Consider the following 24,503-nt stretch of genomic DNA (forward strand, 5'->3'; position numbering starts at 1 on the left):
GTACTGCAACTGAAGCTATCTATAACATCCATCCATGTTCTCAGATAAAGCCCATTTCTGGCTTAACGGCTTCGTCAGCAAATAAATTATTGCTTTGCGGTGAGTCAAATAACCGTCTGATTCAGGAAACGCAATTGCATCCCTAAAAATTTTCTGTTTAGTGCGGTTTGTGGTATGGCGGCGTCATCGGTCCTTGTTTCCTTCGAAAAGAGGCAGGAAATGCCGTTACCATCAATAGCGAGCGTTATAACATGCAACATCAACGCTCGAGAAGCTCGAAGACAAGCCGAATTTCCAGCCGAACTGCTGCACTGAGTGGTGGCCATATGGCCACCATTTTGTTCAAATCATAAATGGCATAAAATATAAATATTTTTATAGGATTTCCGGCGGTTGTTGTTGTTGTTGTTGTAACGGCAGAATTCTGCCGAGTTGACAGTCCTTGGCCGGATAAAAATCCGGGTCCGTTCCGGTTACGTAGACCCGACTGTCTCCGGCGGTTCCTTATGGGTGGTACAAACTTCGTGACAAACACGGTGAACCCCGTCAGGATATAATTTTTCATGATTTCTGCTCCGAACATCAAACCAATAAGAGCTGAATTCATGACACCTACTTCTTCTTCTTTGGCGCAGATACCGCTTACTCGATTATAGCAGAGTTTACAGCAACGCGCCAGTCGTTCTTCTTTTTCACTGTTTGGCGCCAAATGGAGTGCCAAGTGTAGCCAGGTTCTCCTCCACCTGGTCTTTCCAATGAAGTGGAGGTCTTCCTTTTCTACTGCTACCCCCCAGCGGGTACTGCGTAGAGTTCTCAGAGCAGGAGTTTTTTCATTCATTCGGACGCCAAACAGCGAAAAGGAAGATTCATGGCACCCACTACCTACTGCATCCGACAACTATTTGATTCTAAAACACCCCAAAACATAGATTTTTTAAATTTATTTTCGAAAAAAATTTATTGTTTTCATTTAATATCTATATAAAATTTCATTTACATACTTTGTTTACAACTTTTTTTATTTTATACTTGTAATACATACATATCTATATATGTGCTACATACATAAATATGTGGCAAATAGTATATAATATGTAAAAATGTATACTTTTATTGTTTTTCGCTAAATAATTTAAGCAATTGCAATTTATTTAAGGCGTTTTATGTTATACAATTGCAATTAGACTTCAAAATTTCAATTAAATTGAAATACAAATTTATACACTTGTAAAAGAATACAAAAATATTGCATTCAGAAAAAAAACAAAAATTTGTTAAAAAATTGCACAAAATGTGGAAAACAAGCAAAAATTTATAATCTACAAACTGGAAAGAAATGCGCAGGACTCAATTAATGCGTGCAACTGAGCCAAAATCAATGTTGCAACTGTGAAAGCTACCTTTTTTTTTTGTTCTTTTACATACATATGCAATGGATTTATTTAAGTTTGTAACATATTTTTAGTGTGTGTGCATACGACATTGCGGTTAAAAGTGCAAATAATTGCATTTATGGTATGTATGTATCAAATATATTTTCACTTTATTTTTTTAATTTCTCATTTGCTGTACACATTTACATTTAGTTTAGATAGTTTCATTTCGAACAAAACTTCATTTTTTATATTATATATATGTATATACCATATATAAATATAAAATGAATTTTATAAAGAAAGCGCTTAGATATTTATGCATGCATGTTTGTGTGTATGTATATGCAACTAAAGTGTGTTTTACAAACTTTTTTGTTTTCTTTGCAATTTGTTTTGTATATTTAGTTAATATTGATGCACATGTATATGAAATATTCAAAAATATGTTGCAGTTACATTCACATGATATGCGGGGTGTACGCGTTTAAACCTCAAATTGAAATTTTACTTAATATGAAATATAATATACATACATATGTAACTGGTGTAATAGCATACATACAATGCAAAGCATACAAAACTCATATCCATATCACATACATACATATGTATTTAGTGAATTTAGCGCTTGGTTGGGTCTACAAAAGTTGGGAACGTTCCTTGCGTACATGTTTGTATGTATGTATAGTTAACAATGCACTTTTAACGACGCTTTGTGCATACCGATTGCAGGCTCTTACATATGCGACAACAAATTATATATGTAGCTGTATATATCATATAAATAGGTGTAGTTTACAATACATAGTAGCTTAGGTGACTTAAGCGCATAGTACCATTTTCGTATTACATTAACAGATTAGCAACGATATCATAGGAAACTGAAGCGAGGTGAAACGTACGCTCGTCATAATGCCAATTAAGATGTGAACGAACAGAAAAGAAATGATAAAGTAAAAATTTGTTTTTTTAATAACACTAGCAACGTTTCGCCGGTGGCACCAAGTGTTCGGGCAGCACATTCGGCAGTTCGTTGCCTTCCAGTTTTACATTGATTAAGTGCAACGCGAGTGCGAATTCGTCCGAATCTAGGAAACCATCACCGTCGACATCGGACAGCTTCCAGATTTTGCTGAGCACTGAATTGGGCAGCTTCGATTTGATGAGTTCTTGCTTGGCAGCTGTAAAGTGAAAAGTGATTTTGTTTTTATTAATATTATTTGGTCTTTTTCAAGTTAAATTGAAATTTGGACTTACTCGCTCCCGATATGCGCCCATCTACCGGCCCCAGCGCGTTGAAGATGGCGTCCGTGCGTGGTTTATCGCGATTGCAGATCCAGTCATGTTCGCCGAAACCAGCGTCGATGCCCTCGCCCTTCATGTAGCCGAACGGCGACACGTGATCGTCGATTACACCAGCGAAGGCGCCACCTAAAAGGATTAGATTGAAATTTATATGAGAAAAGCGTACATTTGGTAAAATAAAAATAAAATGTAAAACAGTCACTGCTAAAAGTATGTCTACACCTACTAAATAATAAAATCTATATATCAAAGGTTTATATATTCAATAACACAAATATACATACATACGCATTTGCTTTAAGCATAGACAGACATATTTCTATTGCTCCTAATTTCTAGCAGACGCTGGGTTTCAATTTATGGACCTGACTTGCCGCCGCTGGCCGCTTCGTTCGTGACGCTCTGTGTCCTCGCCGTTTGTTGGCCTTTTCAATCGCTTGCGTCCAAGTAGGCGCAGCGGCAATTGCCTACAATTATGCAGAGCGCTCGTCTCCGCTGGCGCAGGCACTTGAATGCAAAAACGCACGCCAGCCACCGGCTTGAAAGTTGCAGCGGCTTTGGCGGCCACTTCAATTCTTGTATGCGTTTATGGCAATTTAATCTCAATTGTCGCTTCACCATACAATTGATTCGCTTGTCTATTGGCCGGTGAGCAGCGCACGAACGTAATTTGCAACGATGCATTTGCATTTCGTCGCACATTTTGTGCTTTGCATTGTGCAAAAAGTGCAACGGGCTGTGTGTGTAAGTGTAGTGGTAATTAAAAGAGTCTGACTCTAACTAATTTTCGTTATTCAAAGAATAAAGAAAGAAAATATATAGAAATGTAATGCTAGACTAGGGCAGATTATGAGGCCATGCGCACTCGAGCAATTTACTTTCATTATGGGCGAGGGCGAGGTGTAATTGCAAATAGGTAGAAAAATGTAGTGGGAGTTCGGTCTATTTCTAAAACAAAATTATAACTGTATACGCAAAACATTTTTGATATTTTCTGCTCGTTCTAATCTCTGGTCGAGGTTAGCCAGTTGAATTCAATACCAGTGAGCAAGTGGACACCTCAATATAGTCGGTAAAAAGTGGTATAATCGGTCTTTATTCCACTTCTAATTGCTTATACAAGTCTTTTTGATTTATGCCAGTTGTTTGTTCGATTCATCTTTCTCTATTATATACGGAATTCAAGATAAATAATTATTTTAATCTTCCTCAGATGATAGGAAACTGATAGGCTACGATTTTTAACCACATCTATGAGATGTGATATTTTTAAAGTAATTTTGAAATTTTAAAATTTTGAAGGAATTTTTGCGAATTATAGAAAACAATAAGATAGGTCGAGTTGCAGTAACCCAAGAATATTAAGTACACTTAGGGCACATAAGGCGACACTTGACAGATATAGATTATGACATTATAGATGACAGTTTGGTCCAGTTAGTTTTTGTATTGAGTTGTGTAGAAAAAAACATTAAGTTGTAGTTGTAGAAAATTACGTTGAAGGAATTATAAAGAATTACTTTGGGAAGACCCATTTACATAATACAATTAATTGCATTCTCATCGTTCTCCTTGAAGGAATATAGAAGGAAAAAAAAATTTCATCCAAATTATCCGCAATTCTCTTCGAACCGTTGTACTTTTAATTGAAAAAATTGTGAGTTTCCAATTTCACGTTTTTAAATACAATTATCTCTTTTTCCTTTCTACAAAAAATATAATCTTCTTATTGAATTCAAACCTACCTTAAGGATACGAACAACTTCCTTGCATTCCTTAAAATTTTGTTAACCACGATAACAGTGGATAAAATGAGGAAAATTGTGATTCTGATAAGTCTAACACATTTTTTTATGATTTTTGGTCATAAAACGGGTTCTTTCGAATAAGTAAATATGTAACACATAGACTATCATTTTAAGAACTTATAGTATTCGTTAGAGATAAATAGTCAAATCAACGCTTTGTTTTGTATTCACAAGATTTGGTTTTCAAGAGCTTCCACTATTCCCTCATAGAATGGTTGGAATGTGCCTTGAATCTATGCGGTCGCAAATGAAAACTTTTTAAAGAAACTAAAAGTCGGCCTAACACGGATGTGTAAGCAAAAATGGTTTATTATACCCTGAGCAGGATATATTAAGTTTGCCAAGAAGTTTGTAACATCCAGAAGGAAACGTCCGAGACCCTATATATGTCGTCCTTTTTTCTTCAAGAAGCTGCACATTTGTCGGAACCGCCGATATCGGACATCTATTGCATACTATATACATATGTATCTGTCATACAAACTAACAATCTAGCTCTGGTATAAAAAAATCTGTATTTGACAATTTATTTGCACAAAATTTGACACGAAGTATTGAGCAAGCTGAGAGTGCAATCTCCGAACAAATGGTTTAGATCAGAAGACTTTAGCAGATCGCTGCCATACAAACTGAACGATCAGAATCAAGTATTTATATGGACTGATCGATCAAAATCAAGTTATTGTATGGAATTTTTTTTTATTTCTGAGGGGTATTCTAGCTTCCGGTGCAACCGACGTTAACGATTTTCCCTGTTTTCTCATAAGAATGAACTTTGAACAGATATTCTGCTTAGCCCTCTGAAATGATTCAGAGTGATCGCAACAATACAGGGTATATAGAGAATCAGCTCAAAGCTGTGAAGTTTTATACAGCACATTAGAACATATGTATATGTACATACATATGTACATATATACAAATGTAACATATATATGTACATACATTATATATAATAGAAATATGCAAAAACAAAAAAATACTGATAGCGTAATTATATTCACACATAAATATTTATGGGAGAGCACAGTGGGGAGTAATTGCTCTTCAATGACATAAGCGCTGCGTCACACTTTTATAAAACAAATCACTGTTCGAGACACTGAATGTTTGATTTAAACACAACGCTATATATAGAACAGAATAGTATATAGGCTGGAATGTATGTATGTCGGCCGCACCTAATCATTCATTTATGGCGCCTCGATTGGTCTTAAATTTGCTCAACAATCGACAGTTGTTGAAGTTTTTTTTGATAAATCGATTTTCAAGTGCTTTATATATGTATTTATATATATATATATGTATGTATAATAAATTAAATTTATAAATAAATACATATGTATATAAAAAATCAATAAAAGTGAAATAAGTACCAGAATGTTAAACACAGCGCAAACATAGAGGTTAGGTTAGGTGTGAAATAATCGCAAGTTCATAAAAAAATTACATCACAGTTGCGTTGGTCGCTGATTGTGACTTATAATCGTTATTTATCAGGCATATAATTACATACATATACATATATATTATATGGCAAAAGTACATAGAACTATGCTCTCTATATATTTGGCAATTGGGCGGCGTCCCATACGAGCAATTTAGCCGGTTAAAGGAGCGGTATTTCACTGGGAAAAAAGTAGAGCGAGCAGCAAGCAAATATGTCTGCTGATAAGATAGCAGCGAGTAGACACATAGCACACGCACATATGTATGTACATATGTAAACATACATATAACATGCAGTGCTGCCCTATCATAAGAGGCTTTGGAAATATACATACGCACATAGTTGACGCAAATAATTAAGAAGCTAGTGCAAAAATAGAAATAAGAGCATATAAGCACTTAAGCAAATAAGTCACAAAGTCACAAAGAGATACTTAAATGTTAACACAACTTCGCGCCACATTTGCATGAACTCGCTTAGCATGGCGCACAGTCACATGTGATAAGTGCCCAAAAAGTCTAAAATAAAGTAAAAAATTTGGAAAGATTGCCAAAGTTGGAGTGTCTATTTTTTATGACCATCTTCGCGCTAATTCAGCAGCTATTGCATAAGTGTCTCACATTCTTGCTTTCAAATTAATTCTTAACGAGTTTTGGGCGGAGCAAGATAAACGGTAAAAACAAAATTCACTGAAAGCAACGCTGATTGACTTCTAGGAATCTGCAATGCCTCTCCAACTTTGTTGTGAAATCTTTTGCTGAATTTCATGTGCTTCTGACCCAAAAACACGGTACCGGCGGTACAGCAAGTACTCCTGCAGCAATGACTGCGTGTATTTGCGTCAAGTTCATTAATCAAAGGTCAATGTACGCCTGACGAATTGACTAAACATTCGGATGCACAAAAGAAATTCGACAGAGCTACATACATAGGTACATGGCTGTATGAGTTCGTAGGAATGTGGACCGTATCGCCATGTTGACAATCGTTTTGTCGAGTAGGCACTAACAGCCGGCGTTTATGTTTGCCAAATAGCCAGGAATAACTATGAAAGTAAATAGTTTGTGGTCACCAAATTATTGATGGATTTGCGAATAAAGAAAAAAGATCAAGAAAATCACGCAGCATAAATTATGAAAATAAAATCTTTTTACGAACACTTACAAATTGATTTAGAGCGTAGATAATCTGAATTTGATGCGATAGCAGACAGATGGACCGATCATATATACATAACGGTATTATAGTATGAAAAGTTTAACTAATTGTATATACAATTTGAACTGTCTGTTCAAATACTACTTATAACTATATTTTAGAGATATTAGGCTGCAATTCGGTAAAAATATACATATAAATTAATTTGTTTATTTTGTACCGACATGAGGTAATCAGAAGGATATAGTCTGACGACAGCCGGTTTTACGTTCCCAGAATTAACTCGGATTTTATCCGCCCAGGAACTGTTATTTCGGCGATCTAACCCCAGTTTGGACCGGTAAGAGGATAAAGTCGGGTTAATCTGTATGTTTAATCGCAAATAAGTTATCGGTTTTGGATATACTTACATATCTGGCTGACGTTTCATTCTCGTAAATGGCTATCGTATACATTTTAGTCGAAATGAATTAATAATGTTGTTTCGACCGCTAGTGGAAACGGGAGTGTCTCTGTATTTTGGAAAATGGAAAAGGCGAACATTGGTTGGAAAGTCGGTTCTAGTTTTTCATAGATAAATGTATGGCAATGTAATCAAGAAATGCTTGGACTTCAATTTCAATATGGACGCGTATTGGTTTTTGATGAGCGGAGCCACCGCTTAGGAACATCAATAGGTCTTTTCTTGATCGACGTCATCGCCAGTACGCCGACTAGACTTCGGAAGCAACAAACTTTAGTCACGCACTGACCGCCATTCACAGTGGAGCCGTCAGTACCTTTAGTGACTCCCTCTAAGTGAATGGCGTGCTTGGTTCAAAAAATTCGATGTGGACGCATTTTGGTTTTTTTATGAGCCAAGGCAATGCAAACATCTACCATAAAAGCTAACGAGACAATAGTCTACGATAAGCTGTACGCCGATTAAGCATGAGTGAGATTCTGAGACAGTAATTTTCTCAAAAGATCTCGTCATAATGAATTTTACTCGAAGCAGTTTCTGCTGGGATGTTTTCTGTGAAAATATTCGTATGTTTGAAGCGGAGGCGCGTCCGTAGAGCATCAAGAGGTCTTCCTTGACCAACTTTAGACACGCTTTGACCGCCATTCTCAGTTGAGCCATTAACACCCTCACCGACTTCCTCTCAGTGAATGGCGTGCTTGGAGCCAAATCGCCATCCATTGCCAACGAAGACCTCGAGTTACCCCGAGAATCTACAGTGAACCTTGCGCAACTTCGTTTTGAATACTGTAGCAGATTAAATTCCTACTTATCTAGAATCGACCCCGATATAGCAAATACATATACATGTATATGTCCAGCGCCATTCCCCTATGGCGTTTTTGCATACTCAGCGAATCCCATTCATTTAGAATCCTTCTCCCCATGATCCAAGCTTGTCAAAATAGCGCGTTTCTTGCGCTTATCGTCAGATGATCTCGAGGACAACCAAATTGAACCTTACCACCTAAACGGGGACTAGGTAACCGATACAACAACAACAGCAGCAACAGCTAGGATCATTAAATTCACTTTTAATTGTTTCATTCATAACAGTTTTCTAATTCTTTGCTGAAAAAACTGTTTGACAAAAAAACTTTATTAAATGTTTTTTCCTTTCCATTCTTGTTTTTTTGAATTTCAATCACAATGACATCATACCTAAAATTTGCAACATGACACATCGTGTCACATGACTTATCTATCCACTGTAGCGAGTTTAATCAAAGGTGTGTTTGTTTAACATTATCATGCCAAGTGTTCGTTCGCTTGATACTTTCGAAAAATTGCAACAAAATATCAATTCCAGCACAAATGCAGATAAGATATGTGAGAGAAATTTTGCTAAAATAAAACACTGTACACATCGTGGCATTCCACTGTTACAGTTCGGCACGATTTACTTCGCTCTTCTAAACTGATCGGAAGTTCATTCACTTTTCGGACATATTGTGTGCGCTTGCGGAACATTTTTTTTTTTTTGTAATTGTTGTACTTCAATTTCTACATATTTAGTGTTTATATTGAGTTAGTTATATATGTACGTACATATGTATGTATCTATGGCATTATATATATATATGTATTATCTCGTTGAAATACAATAGAATTATTCGGAACAGCGGATGCAGCTAATTACCGGTACAAATATCGACTAATGCATTATATTCGAGGTACACACATATCTATACTCTTGCAACATGTTGCTATAGAGTATAATACTTTTGACCACCTAACGGTTGTATGTATTACCTAAAACTAAACGAGATAGATTTATATAAATGATCAGGATGACAAGAGAAGTTGAAATCCGGGTGACTGCCTGTCTGTCCGTCCGTGCGTCTCTTGAAATCTACTAAGGGCACCATAAGTCAATAATTAAATACGCCAGCGATATTAAATTGTACCACCGAAGTAGTATGAGAGGACTTTATACGAGCCACTATCAAAATCGGACGATGGGCGTTGCACCGCCCACTTTTAGAGAAAATCGCATATGTCAAGACCCGCTCGACCGATTTTGATCAAATTTGTTATGTGGCACTCTCCTGACTTTTCTATGTCAATTTTTATCTATGGCCACGCCTACCAACCATATAACGCAATTTTAAATTCTATCTGCAAATCAAAAAGAAATTCGTATAACCGGATAAAACTTTGCACGAATAGTGCCTTTAGGAGTATGCCATGTTATGAACAAAAATTGTACAAATTCAACAAAAACTGTTCTTTTTACGGAATATATCGGTGTTAGATTGAAATTTAGAGAGAATACTTCCTCATAGTAGTACAAGTATATCTGTGTGTCAAAAATGGGTTGAATCGGTTCAATACTTCCCTTAGCCCCCATATACCTAAATAAAGATTTCCGAACTTCCGGCTGACCTTTTACCCCATACTGTACATCAGCCAACATGTGAGTAATCTTAATAAAATTGAGAGAACGTATTTTTCTTATAGTGAAGCATATTTGTGCTTAGAATGTATAAAGTCGGATGAAAACTCGTCCTACACCCCATATAACTGGCAAGCTTTATGTACTGAATGTACTTGACTGACTTTAATCCTTGCAAGTTGCAATAGTATGAAATGTTCGGCTGTACACGAACTTAGCTTTTCCTTACTTGTCATTTATGTATTTGTAAATATGTATGTATGTACATATATGTATGTACTATATTTTTTTTACACATATCCATATATAAGATCAAATCTTTTGTTATAATTTGGTATAGAAAGGAAACATTTCTAAACTCAACAGTAACAATGTTTATAGAAGAAAATCTGTTTGTTGATTGGTTATAGCAAAGATAAACAAATGTAAAAACATTGAACTCGACTAAAAATAAATTTGTTACAAAACTTTTACACTAACGATGGGCGGAAGTTAAATATTTAGGTCATTTATGGCACAACATTTGAAATTTGTTATCTAAAACAAAAGCGAGAGTGAGATTTTTCTCTACAATTTCAAAATTGTTTCAAGTATTTAAAATAATTTATATGTCCGCCTCTCTGTATATACTACATACGCGAACTACCTTTAATTTGTGAGATATCGAACTGGAATTTTTCACACGTCCTTTTCTCCCTAAGAAGCTGCTCATTTGTCAGATCATATACATAGCTGTCATATAAACTGATCCAGTCCTTGTATAGAAAACTTTTCTATTTGACTAGTTATCTTCATGAAATTCGCCACGAACCATTGTCCAAATCATCGAAATATTGTTCAGATTGGATCACTTTAGTATATAACTGTCATACAAACTGACCGATCAAAATAAAATTCTTGTATGGAAGCGTTCTTATTTGGCGAAGTATCTTCACAAAATTTTGCATAGCTTATTGTTAAAAGCTACGCTACAATCTCAACAATATATTTAAAATAAAGTCCTTGTATGGAATTTTTTTTTACTTGACAAGATATTTTCATGAAGTTGGCATGGATTATTGTTGTTGTTGTAACGGTTATCTAGTCCGCGTTAGGGTGGTAAGGTTCAGATAAGTTGTCATTGAGATCAACCAACGGTAGGCCCAGGAAACGTGCTGTTTCGACGGGGTCGAACAATAGGCAGAGGGATGTCAGATGTGGAGGGCTAGCTGGGCATACAAAGAGGTTAGTACGTCCTTCATGCTGGACATACATATATTATATTTGATATTTGAACTATTCTGGATAAGTAGGAGCTTAACCTGCTACAGTACCAGAACGAAGTTGGGCCAGGGTCACACTCGATTATCGCGGCGATTCGAGCTCGTCCAGCAATGGGTGCTGGTTTGATTTCAAGTACGTCATTCACTCATAGGGAGTCAGTGAAGGTGTTTATGGCTCTATCGTGAAAGGCGGTCAATGCATGTCTGAAGTTAGTTGCGTCCGAAGTCTGGTCGGCGTATTGTCTTATGTCGTCGACGTAGTTGAGGAAAGACCTCTTGATGCAGCTGGGAGGCGGTTCCGCTTCAAGAAGGTGACTGCAGGGATGATTTCGAAAACACTGCAGCAGAAACTGCAAGGATTATTGTCCAAGATATTGTTACAATCTTCGAAAAATTTATTTAGCTCCTTGGATCCCTATGTACATATGTATATCATATAGCGGCTATACTGGATTTATCGATCAAAACTAATTTTTTGTATGGAAACTTTCGAAAATATTGTTAATTTCTATAATTAATAAATAAGATTCTTATAATTTTTCATTTTCAACAGTCTCTAATAAAAAATATGCACTTCAGCTTTTCAGAAGAAGAGCTCAACTATCAATATTAACCTCAATTCAGTGTGTTGAATTCTCTGAATGGTTGACTGACACTTTCATGAATGGGCAATGTGCGACTGATATACGAGCTCATCACATGTACATATGTATGTATGTACATATGTATGTATGTCTGTACATTAACATGTTTGCAAATGCACAATTTAAATGCCATTAAATGGATGTAGCGCATTATCAATTGCAAAATGCAAAAGCAAAAAAGGAAATCTACAAATACATACATAAGTGAAATAAAAAAAATTAAAGCAACAAAAAATACACTACAAATACATACATACATAAGTGAAATAAAAAAAATTAAAGCAACAAAAAATACACTAGCCGGCCACGATCGTCTTCAAACGCCGATTGTGCATAAAATAATGTTAAACCACTTGCAGTTAGTTATTCATACCGATTAATTTGAAAAGTGAAAAAGTGCCAGCGGAGCGCGCAGCTTGTGCCGCCAATTGAGGTGAGTGCCGTGCAAACGCCGAGAGTGCCAGCCGATGCATTACAGTGGGGCGGTTCGTCGGCATGTGATTAAAAAAAGAGCGCAGCTTGACGCTGTCAAAAGTGACACTTGGCATTAAATGAGCGCAAGTGAAGCGGGCGACTCGAAAATGAACCAAACGTGCACACGATGGCCCTTTACACGAATAGGCACACATACAAGCGCGTGGGTGGATGCACTCAACCAGAACCGGTGTCGCAAACAAGTGCAGACGCTGAAGCACCGGCAGCGATTTTATTGCGTTTACTTAAACCTGCTAAAAACACAACAACAACAACAACAATCACAGTAAGCGCAAATAATTTGCATACATTTTGTCGGTGTTGTTGTTGCTGTTGTGCTTTTTGAGGGTATTTGCGATATGAGCATGACGCCATAACGACACGTAGCATTGTGATAGCAAATAGGTGCGCGTGTGTGCAGCACATTTGCATGTGTATGTATGCATGTGTGGCTGTGTACTCCGTGGCTGGTTATTCGAGCGTTTAGCCTAGATTAGGCACGCGGACACATATGGCATTTTGTCGCATTGTGTTCACAATGTCAAGAGAAGAATATTTCAATTAAACGGACGGACGGATGAACGGATGTTCTCGAATGCAGAGCTGTCGGGAAGACAGTCGTTGAAGGTAATATGCTAGACGCAATCAGCAGATTAAACGGGAAGAAAGCGATTTTGCAATTAATCGGAGAAATGCTGCAAGAAGGTCAACAGAATATTAAAATTAGTAATTTAATTATGTGGAAAGTTAATGCGATATTAATCGTTTTTTGAACGATGTTGATCAAAAAGCGTTATAAGTTTGCGAGTACAAAGAGACAATGACCCCAACAATAAGTTCAAATCGTTTGTCGATTGAATGACAATATCGAATAACAATTTCAAGTTCAAATGAAAAAAACTTGATCTCAGTATATTAACCCTTGTTTTCGGCAGAACTGTTGTGATTCTGAATTTCAAAATAATTTAAATACTTTCTCTAAATATTTATTTCAAAAAAATTCCAGCTTTCTCCAAGAATTAACGTTTATAATTTTTGATGCACTCATATTCTGTCCGCTCTCTGACTTGTCAAATTTTCAGCAAACAATTCATATACACATGTACGTCATAAAAGTAAAAAATTTGACAGGAGGAAACGTCAAAGCATACAAATTATAAACAAAAACAGTGTCACACGAGTGAAGTTAGGTAAATGATATGTTGAAGTTTATAATAATTTTCCTAGAAATGAAATGTGTAGTTACCAGATAGCTAAATGATGTATTTATATTAAAATTGTCACGAAAATGCGAAAGTCACCAACAGCAAAATAAATGTTTTAGTCACCACTGACTTGCTTGTTCAGAATCTTGTATCTAATCTTTTAAAACCTTACAAAAAAAATAATAGAAATAGTATAGACCAGTCGATTGCTGATTCACGCAAAATTTAAAAGTGACGTCACAGAGATATTTCTCTCAAAGAACTGAGATTAAACTGTCAAAAAAATGTTTGCAATGCGAAATTGAGCCAAGTGAAACTGGCTCACTTTTATGCACTGAAAGCTCCCAAGCTTGTTTATGTGTCCCGATGTCCGGAAGGGAACTTTTTCTTACTACATATATTTGAACTGGTCCGCGGGAACCGAATCGATAAAATTTTAAGTCATCATGAAGTCATCGAAAACTTTTCTCATGTGATTCGCCCATCCACCTCTGTTAATGCCGATAACATCGAAAAAGTTGAAGAAACTGAAAGTTTCAAAATCTTCGTGTTGCGTCTCAGAGAGACAGCAGAAGATCGCAATATCTCTTAGGGACGGTAGGCCCATCAAGCGTGCTGTTTCGGCGGATTCGGATCATAGGGAAACGGGTGTTAGATGTACAGAGTTAGCTTGGCATGCAAAGAGCAGGTTAGGGTCAGGCGGGGCCTCGTTGCATGCTGGACATTTATTTCTTATGTCCCCGTCGATTCTGGGTAAATAGGAGTTTAACCTGCTACGATATCCAGGACGAAACCGCGCAAGGATCACTGTAGATTCTCGCGGCAACTCGAGCTCGCCGTCTGCAATGGGTGATGGTTTTACACCAAGTACGCCATTCACTGAGAAGGAATCGATGAATGTTGGTGTTGCCAACAACGTTTCTCTGTCTTTTCCTCATGTGCTAGCCGGCTTTGAGGATTGGTTGCGGCTCCGGCAGTTATCGTTGTCGTATGAGGAGTGAGGGAGCACAGACTATTTTGTGTCACATCTAAAATCTTAGTATAATTGACAGTCGAAATTTTATCTTCATCGATTTCAATGTTAAGATCTAGTCTGTACTCTTCCGCCCAGTTTGTGAATAAGGAGGCTGCGGATTTAAATGGGGAGAGTGTTATCGTGCAATCATCGGCGTACAAGGTGATAGTCCTTTGGTGGTTGAGGGAGTTTCCAAAAGTTGAAATTAAACAGTAACAGGGAGAAGACATCACCTTTGTTTAATGTGCTCAAGTAGCGATGTGTGATTGACTGTGTCAGAGGCCTTCGGCAAATCTAATGCTAGAAGGATCGTCCTCTCACAGGGTGTTTTTTGGTTGAGGCCACGAAATATCTGGGCATTTATGACGATAAGTGCTGTGGTGGCTGTGCACTTTGCGGAACCCATGCAGGTGGTCTGCTAGACTCAGGTGTCTCAAGTATCCTCACTAATGGGGAAAAGATAGTTATCGGGCGATAAAACTACACTTTGTTGAGGGGTTTCCTAGTTTTTAGTAGCGGCACCACTTTTCTCGCTTTCACACATCGGGTATTTGAAGAGTGATCAGCAACAGCATGAGGACCTTGGTTAAGTAGCTTACTCCCGTCGAGCCTAGGTGCTTTAGCATCATTCTATCCTGGATCTATGGACACTCCAAATCTTCTTATTGGTGAAAGTAAGTGGTGCACAATCTTTTGGCAGTCAGGTAACACAACGTTTGGCTTTGTCTGTCGAAGGGTGCAATGTGAAGATGCATGGTCATTGAATTGTATTTCAACTCAGTCAACATGTTCATTCGGGTTAGACAAAGCCTTGACAGTAGTCCAAAGCTTACTCAAGCCGGTGGATAGGTTACACAACTTTAGATGCTCTATCCACTTCGTCCATTGTTCGACGATCTAAGACTGGTCTGGATCGGTGAGTTTTAGAAATGGTATCTTAGTACTTTTTTATTACTCTTTGAGGTGGATTCTCCATAATCCAAACTTTAAGAAATTTTAAACTCTATTTCAATATAAAATTCATATATTTGAGAACGATCTCAAAACATTAAAGTTAAATTCAACTATAGATTTTCTCAGTCTGAAATGTGCATTGAATTGGGTTATCTACGACATCGGCAGCCCCGTGAAATTTTACATCTAATTAAAATGAAAATTGTATTGTTTACATTCACGATGGAGAATACTGGCGAGTTCATTGACACAGTGAAATATAGCATTTATAGATATGTACATACCATATAATATGTCTGGTAAACTAATCTCTGGCGGAAAATTCTATATTTTACATGGGAATCTAATGTAAATATGCATTTGTATGAATGTACTACATAAATGCATGCATATTATTAACAAATGTATAATTAGAAATACTGCAAAACAGAGATCAATGAGTCTGTGTACATACATATGTATTTAATTATGAATATATACATACATACTTATGTGCATATGTATGTCTGCCTCTAATGCATACGAAATATAAACATTGGGATCAAAATCAATTAAGCTTGCAACGATCTTTCGAAGTAAACAAAAATGTGCAAATAAGTATAAAGTTAATTACTTTACTCCAGAAATAATACAAAAACAATCAATATTTATTTTGTGAGGTTATAAAGTCTGGATGCTAATAAAATTACTTATGGAAATTAACGAATTTCTGCAAATAATGCACATTTGCAGTTGTTGACAAACAGTTGCAAGTTATTTAATTGGAAAAGTTTTTTAAATTCATTACAAATAATTTTTCTATATAAATACTGATGTATTTCTAATGAAATTTACAATGCAAAGCGAATTTTTTTAAAACGACAGTCAAAGGAATTTTTTTTTTTATTTATACTTAAAAGTATAGTAAACATTGTAATATGTACATACATAAGTACGTACTTATGTATAAATGTAACTATATAGTTTTTCTAAATAACTCATAATTTAGAGAGAGAGCTCTATCAACTCAGACAAATACACACCAGATTTAAGCCAAAGCATATACATATGTATGTATGTATGTATGTACATATGTACATATGCCTACATATGCGTTTAGATTCATAAAATATAAAAAATATTATTGTTTCGCTATACTGAGCACACACGCACGGACACGTTTAAGCTTATTAATCGACAATAAAACAAGGGCATTAGAATGCGGGCAGATACGCTTATCTGCTATGTAATGAGCGCAAATTGGAGAAGTTGGATACAAATATGATAAAGTAAAAAAATTCAAAAGAAAAAAGAAAATAAAAGAACACAAAAAACAAAAAAAAAGTTAATGACAAATGGAAATAAAAATGACTCTAAAAAATTAATTGAATATAAAAAAAATTTAGTAGTTAAAACTTAAAAAAAAAATTAAGAAAATAAATAAAAACATTAAGCATTATTAAAAATAAATAAAACAATTAAAAATAATAGAATGTTATAAAATAAAAAAGGAAAGAAATATACATACCTATTATTGTAAAACATTACGAAAAAAATTGAAATAAATAATTTAAAAAAATTTAAAAATTAAAAATAAAAAGGTACAAACACATTAAACTATAAAAATAAAAAATAAAATAAAAATCAAAAATAAAAGAGTACAAATACATTAAAAAATTGAAAGTATCATAATTATAAATAAAAAACAGAACTATAGCAAAATCACAAAAAATTATAAAAACATACACAATTATAAAAATTTAGAAAAATAAAATATTGTATTCAAAAAACAAAAAAATTAAAAAAATAATAATAAATTCAAAAATATAAATAGACAACTAAAAAAAAAAATATTATAAAAAGTAAAAAAAAAAATAATTAAATTTAAAATATTTAACATTATGAGTTTAAAACATATGTACCAAAATATTAATATTTTTTATATTTTATATTAACATTAAATTTTTTCTGAATTCTCAGGGTTTAATTATAAAAATCTAGGCATAACATAGCATACTAAGCCCATTATAACAGTAATTAAAGTCGTTTACAAATCGAATAACTACAAATACAAATATTTACGCAGCGTGACTCAGAAATCTAGCAGCTGTGCGATTGAATTGACTAAATAATGTATTAGCATTTGTTGGAGACCTTGAACTTTACGAGGCAGTTGTAAGGTGCACGCAAACAAGTTCGTTGTTAATGTAACTGGATTTGTGACGTTATTGGTGGTAACAACAAAAATTTGTAAATAATACAAAGTGAAATTAGCTGTGGTGTGACGTGAGAGTTTTGGACTGGAAAGAAATTGATTTTTTTTTGTCTGGATCGATAAAAAAATATTGAAGATGACCTGGCTTAAGTGAAATAACCTTTTCTAAGCTATTGATTTAAAACAAAATGTGGCTGCTAATTTTTAGCGATAAATAAAAATATTAGTTTCTTACCGAATTCCAAATAAATATCTGACTGCATTATATGTATTATAAAAAACAAAAGAAAAACGTTAACTTCAGTTGCACCCTGGTTATAATACTCTCCTTAAATAAAAAAATATTCCTTACAGAAACTTGATTCCGATCGTTTAGTTTGTATGGCAACTATTCCTATTCCTAAAAAATACATTAGGGGGATTCTCTTGCTCTTGCAAGATTGCAGATTGCAAAAATCCTATACCGAAATATACAAGGGCACGAGAGCACCCATTGCAGAATCTAGTGGTATATGGATATTTATTGTAAATTACTATTGTGCATGGCGCACCTTCTGCATTCATTATTAACAAAAAAAATGTAACAAATCTTTATAATTAAAATAGAAATTATAAAATCTATTTAAAATTTACCTTCCTCAACAATTTAACGTCAAAATATGTATTTAAGTAAAATGACAGCTAGCACAGGGTTGCAATTATTTTTTTACGTGGGTTTTGGTCTGACATATTTTACAGCCCTTGCAAATATTTTTATGCGTGTGTTTGTTGTTGTGACGTTGCACCAAGAGGAAAATTCTGCAATTCGTGCACTGTGCAAGGGTTTTGCAAGAGCAAGATAATCCCCCTATTATTTACTGTTATTCGTGCTCTTGATCTTACGCCAAACAATGACAATCCGTATTGGAATGACTCAGCTGATGATTTGCTGGAAATACTTCCATGACACAGCTTATCTAAATCTAAATGTGTTGGACCGTTGTTCCGTTCAGAGCAACGACTAATTTAACAAATATTTGAAATAAGGTAATGTACTTTCACATACTTATAATAGTGGCTTAATGGCACAGACAAACATATGTACATACATGCATATGCATGAAGTCGATATGTGTATATGTAAATATTCAATTTTACATTCAGTACTCTCAGTTGAATGTATGTATGTAGGGAAACATACATATATTACGTTTGCGACCAGCAATTAGAAACGTTTTCAAGTGTAAATTTTTTTAAATTTCATTTTATTTTATTTTTTCTTTCATAAAAAACGAATGGCGTGAGTCAACGCTAAGCAGTGCATTGCTAACACTGTCATGTGAATTACATATATGAATGTACATATAAATTGGTCAACAGGTTTATTTTTTCATAAGAGAAAACAAGAACTAAACCCCCTTAGCCGTATGACGGTAATTAATTTGGTTAGCGGATGTGTGGAGCAGATAATGCAACCGGCTAAAAGCGCTGTTTCGACTGCTCTCGGTATAATGTGAAGCGTATATTTATTTAAAAAATATATGCATATAACGAAGTGTAGAAGTACTTATATAAGTACTAGTGTAAATAAATTATTCTGATGCATCACAGTGCGTCGACCTACTTACAGCTCCAGAGCAAACATACTAAAAAAGTAAAAATATTTAGCAACCGCAAAAAATGTGATGACATTCTGAACTTATCAGTGATGATTTCTGCTCATGATTCTGCCTGCAATAAAAATTTGTTATGCACAAAATAATTAATAAAATTTTACGGTGCTTTGAGGAACTCACGAAAAATTACGGTTTTTCGTATAAATTGAAAAGTAAAAAATGCTAAAGAAAAACACAAAATAACAAAAAAAAAAAAGAATTCCCAGTAACTATACTAGAAAATATCCCACAATGTGTAAATAAAAATCGCTTTCGCTACAAAAATTAATAGCAGACCTTTTAAAATAAAACCGTGAGAGCATTTTACTTAATTTATTGCTACTACTTATTTTTTATTTCTCCGCATAGATTAATATACCTGACATAATTCAGAGAGTACGCTTATCAGTTGGTGTGCGCGAAAACGATGAGAGCTTAAGTTGGCAAAGTGTATTGCATAATAACTTGAAAAGCCAGGCGTTTTTATATGCATACTTATCTATATACATATGTATGTACATATGTACATCATAGCCTTCTCTATGCATATTTGTTTATTAATTAGCAGCAGTAGCAGCGGCAAACAGCTTATCTAAGTGGCGAGTTTGGCGCCATAAAAAGCAGGCGAATTATATAGATATAGAGAAATTTTAAGTTTAAGTAATAATGCATGCTTTTGGTTTAGCAACATTTAAGTTTGAAATATTAAACATTTAGGTAAAGAATTTTTGAGGTTAGTATTACGCCTTCCACTAACAACTACTAAATACTACTTCCAACTGTCAAATTTCAGCAAAATGGTCAACTCACACCAGTTTGCAACAAATTTCCTTGACGACTGTAAAAGCATTTAGTGCGAATAGTTAATTTAATGAGTGCCAAATCATTAAATATTTGTGCAACCAACTAAATCTGCATAGCCATCAACATACAAAATATTTTTCACACAGCGAAGTGCGCCATGGTAAAAGCGGTGAGAGCCAGCCCATCATAATGTATGACTATGAAGGCTTTTCAGTTTTCTTTGAAAAATTCACTTTATTTACACTTCTGAAGTCATGATTCGTTGGATTTTTGCAGATACTTCAAGCTCAAATAATGTTTTGTTTTTTACTCAACTCGATTTTGTTTTATTTTTTCTGTTATTGTCAGCTTTTGTGCGCATGTGTGTCGTGCTTGGCTACCGCCTATTTTGCTACTTTTCAATTTTATCTATGGCAATTCTTTGCTTTGCCGGCAAAAACTTGTTTTGCCGACATGGTAAATCACGATGAGTAACCAACAATGACTTCCTCTGTCGTTGTTGTTGCTGTTAAATACTTTGTCTTCTAGTTTTTATTTCTTCTCCTAACTGGGTCAACTGTTTTAGACGTGTTTGCTGGCGTATTGCAAAAGCGTTGTGAAGAAATTGAGGTTTCAACGGTTTTTGAGTAATGGTATTAGAGGGAGATCACGTGCCCATTTCTAACACAAATATATACCTCTATGTAATAAAATGTATTTAATTCGAAATTTCAAAGAATTGTATAGGGCTTGTTTGTTTGTATTTACAAACTTATCTTGACATTTTTCAGAGTTTTGAGTTCTAACTGGACATGAGATCAACGCCGCAATACGCTAATAAGTATTGTATTTGCATGTGAATGTTATATACATATAACCAAAAAAATATATACTTTTTATAATATAAAAAATGCTCATTCTGTGACTGTGATACACTTAAAGTATGTGTTCGAAATATTAATTTTTGTAGTGTCATTTACCTTTGAGTTCTGATTAGTTACAAGTAAGGCGAATCGCATACATCAGCATATAAAAAAATACATAAGAAATTTAAGATATTAAATTGGGTATTGAAACACAACAAATATGAATATAAGAATATGATTATGAAAATTGAATTAGACACGAAGTGAGGGTTAAATTTCACTAGCAAAAGCAGAGACATGCATGCGCCCACACCGACAAGCAATGACACTACACAAAAATTTTGAAATTCGACATTAATGGCATGCTAACTACAAAAACTTACCCTTGACCACTGGCTCTGACACGAGCGTCATTTCTTCTTGCGGTATCATTTCCATTAGTCGCGCGATGTCCTTGGCTAACATATTATCAACTACATCCAGTAAATGTGGTTTTAGAGAATGGAATTTGCTAAAGTCTTGATGCTGCAGCACCTCCTGCATTTTCTTGATGTCTGGGAAATCACCCGGTGAAATGGAGTGTTCACGTTGAATGCGATCATAGATTTGACCCAGATTCTTAATTAGATCCTTCTTTTTACTATCTTTACCGAACACTGATGGCATATCTTTGCGTAATTCAGAAATAATAAAAGCATGTACCTTCGCCAGGCGCGCACGCTTAATCAAATCGTTAAGCTTGCGCAGCGCTGCATTGCGTGGCAGTGATTGCAAATCGCGGAACAGATCTTGTTCTTCATCTTCAAAGAGTCGACGATTGGCATCGAAACGTAGTGGTTGATCCCAGAAAGAACCGATATAGACACGCGCTACCTCAGGTGTTTGCAGCACTTTGCCCAAAGACCACATAAGAGCACCGTATACACGCATTAATTGTTGGTGGTCAATCATGTCAGCCTTGTTGAGTATAATGCGGATTTTGTCATCATGACCCTTAAGCGCTTCAATGGAACGTCTAAACTCATCTGAGATATCGAGTTTATGAGCATCGAAGAGTAATATAATTCGATCCACACGTTCTGCAAACCATTCTAAGACACCGGTAAAATCGTAACCACGATCGATACGTTGTTTTTCGCCTGATAAAATACCAGGGGTATCAACAATGGAAATCGCTTGCAAGACGGGTGAATTGAGAGTGGAGCATTGGAAACGATTTAAAAAGGCATTGCCGTATTTGCTTAGTGGACGGAATTGCTTTTTTGGATCAACAACAAGTGCATTTCCAGGTATGACACCCTCCTTCTCATCATGCATTACGGCAATGAAACGATCTGTTGTGGGCTCAGGGCCGATACGAATGCCAGGGAAGTCGCGTTCCAGCAAGTAACGTATAAACGTGGTTTTACCAGTTGAGTATTGACCCACTAACAATATCATTGGCTTGGCATCAAAGTCTGGGTCTTCAAGCTTAGGTGAATGAAAATCATGGAACTGGTAGTGCTCCTCCAAAGGTAACAGCTTGCTGCGATAAATTTTCTTTAACTCGCCAACCACATTCTCTACCACTTCCTGATTATTTTTCTCGCGCTTCAGAAAACTAAACATTTTGTTATAATTTTATACAACAATATAGCGAACGTTTATGTAGCGGCAACTTCACACGGCAAGACTTCACTTCACAGAAAGGGCTGTAATAATTTATAAGAAAGCAAAAAAGAAACACACTATTTTAATATTGACTGGATTTCTATTTAGTTTTCCAACTTTCGTTTGTTATTTTAACTGAATTTCACAAATTTCCTACAATACTTGGCTATGAATCACACACACGTATACAAATTTATTTTTGGAAAAATTCCGTCACAATTTTCTTTCCACTTGCACCACTGCCACTTGTAAGTGTATGTGCTGGGACTTGCTGGGGTTTATTATCCGTAGGCAGGTATTCCGCCCCGATATTTCTCACTGAGAAGCAACAATTTTCACAACGCCCCTTCCACAAACTTCAATTTCACACACCACCAATACACTAACTGTCTGATCAACCAAATCCCAAACGAACAGTCTATTGCGAGGTAACAGTAATTTATAGAAACTTAAATTTTAAATTTAATTTTAATATACAATTAGTTAATTACATTTAATTTATCTGTTCGCTCCGTCCACGAATCTGCACAAACTCGACTAGACACTACCACCAAAAAATCTGAATCAAATGTGAATATCAGTGATAACTGGAAGATATATGAATAAGCACAGAAGAACGTCATCGGCTTTTTGACACACGACAATGACGTTTCTAATTGGAAACCAACTGGAAGCTTTTTGACAATCGTCAAAGTTGCCACATTGCTCTTATTAAAATGTTGCCAGATGAAGTGAAAAGCTTTTTGATAAATGAAGGAAACCAAAACAATTTACTTCCGTTAATATTAATTTATTTTTTTATATAAAAATTGAATTTATGAAAAAATCAATTGATAATTTATCGAACGACCATAAAAACCCTCAATTTTTCATTGTTTCGAAAAAAATTATGTTTTATTTAAAGTAAATGTCGAAAGAATTTTGAAATACAGTGCTTAAAAATTATAACCAAGTTATGACAACAATAACAAGCTTGAATTTGATAATAGTAGTCAACTTTAATAAAAATAAAATCATAAACATTAATTAATTGAGTTGGTAGAGACCCCTAAAAGGAATCTATAAGTTAAGGCAAATCAAACAAGTGATTTATCCTAACCTCTACCTAATAAGCTAGTACACATCCGCACATCAAGGGAAATGCACACACGTATACAAATATATATTTCTATTTATGCATGTGTATTATTAAAAAGGAAGGTAGATTTTCACAGTCGCGAAACCTTTGTGAGCCTCTTTGGCGCCAACTCTTCCTTTCGGTCCACACACTACACCATAATTATTGAACTTAAACACAGGCTACTCCTTTGAGGTCACAATCACTTTGGCGCCAACATACTTAATAGCCTTGATTCCATTTGGGGGTAATTCCGAAAATTCCAACAACGCCAAAATGCCAATACTAGACCATCATGTACATAAGTCTGTATGTATATACAAGCGTACACATTTACAAATATATCATGGATTGTTTATGGCTGTGCGCATTCAAGGATGCGCAGTAGCGGGGAGCATGGAAGCTATTGATAATAGAGCTGATGCTGTGTTATGTGCTCTTCAATATGCACAAGTGAGTATGAATTGGCCGCCGCTTGGCATTGACATTGTTGTCATAGAGATAGCCATTTACCGCCCCCAATTTAATTATATTTATTTGTTTTTAACCACAGCGCGGGGGATTGAAAGAATTCAGTATAATTAATAGCGTGTAAATGAAACAGAAGCAAACTAGGAAAGGATCGCACAACAGTGTTGGCGTCTCTCAATGCCGGAGGGCGGCTAATGACTCGTTGCTGTGACAATTGGCGGGGGTGTTGGCATTCACCTA

At 35.3% G+C, this 24,503-nt stretch overlaps 1 protein-coding gene across 3 annotated transcripts; it reads right to left on the reverse strand.

The window, feature by feature from the left end:
- Window positions 1-1,422: 1,422 nt before the first annotated feature.
- LOC126751371 (EH domain-containing protein 3) lies at window positions 1,423-23,366 on the reverse strand. Of its 3 annotated transcripts, XM_050461585.1 has the most exons (5): window positions 23,167-23,366; window positions 21,409-22,716; window positions 21,140-21,148; window positions 2,634-2,807; window positions 1,423-2,557 (listed from the first exon to the last, which is right to left on the reverse strand). In XM_050461585.1, the coding sequence occupies exons 2-5, from the start codon at window positions 22,631-22,633 to the stop codon at window positions 2,355-2,357; spliced, it is 1,611 nt and encodes a 536-aa protein (XP_050317542.1). In that variant the 5' UTR covers window positions 22,634-22,716; window positions 23,167-23,366; the 3' UTR covers window positions 1,423-2,354. The 3 variants fall into 3 exon arrangements, with proteins under 3 accessions (XP_050317542.1, XP_050317544.1, XP_050317543.1); XM_050461587.1 differs by lacking the exon at window positions 21,140-21,148 and having other exon boundaries at window positions 23,167-23,360; XM_050461586.1 differs by lacking the exon at window positions 23,167-23,366 and having other exon boundaries at window positions 21,409-23,160.
- Between the last annotated feature and the right edge of the window lie 1,137 nt (window positions 23,367-24,503).

Source organism: Bactrocera neohumeralis, chromosome 2 (assembly GCF_024586455.1).
Source record: "Bactrocera neohumeralis isolate Rockhampton chromosome 2, APGP_CSIRO_Bneo_wtdbg2-racon-allhic-juicebox.fasta_v2, whole genome shotgun sequence".
Classification (NCBI taxonomy): domain Eukaryota; kingdom Metazoa; phylum Arthropoda; class Insecta; order Diptera; family Tephritidae; genus Bactrocera; species Bactrocera neohumeralis.

Excerpts from the sequence above, each read along its gene's own strand:
- LOC126751371 (XM_050461585.1), bottom strand. The coding sequence starts at position 22,633 with ATGTTTAGTTTTCTGAAGCGCGAGAAAAATAATCAGGAAGTGGTAGAG. Across the intron at positions 2,558-2,633 it reads TGGGCGCATATCGGGAGCGA|CTGCCAAGCAAGAACTCATC; the intron begins GTAAGTCCAAAT and ends TTCACTTTACAG.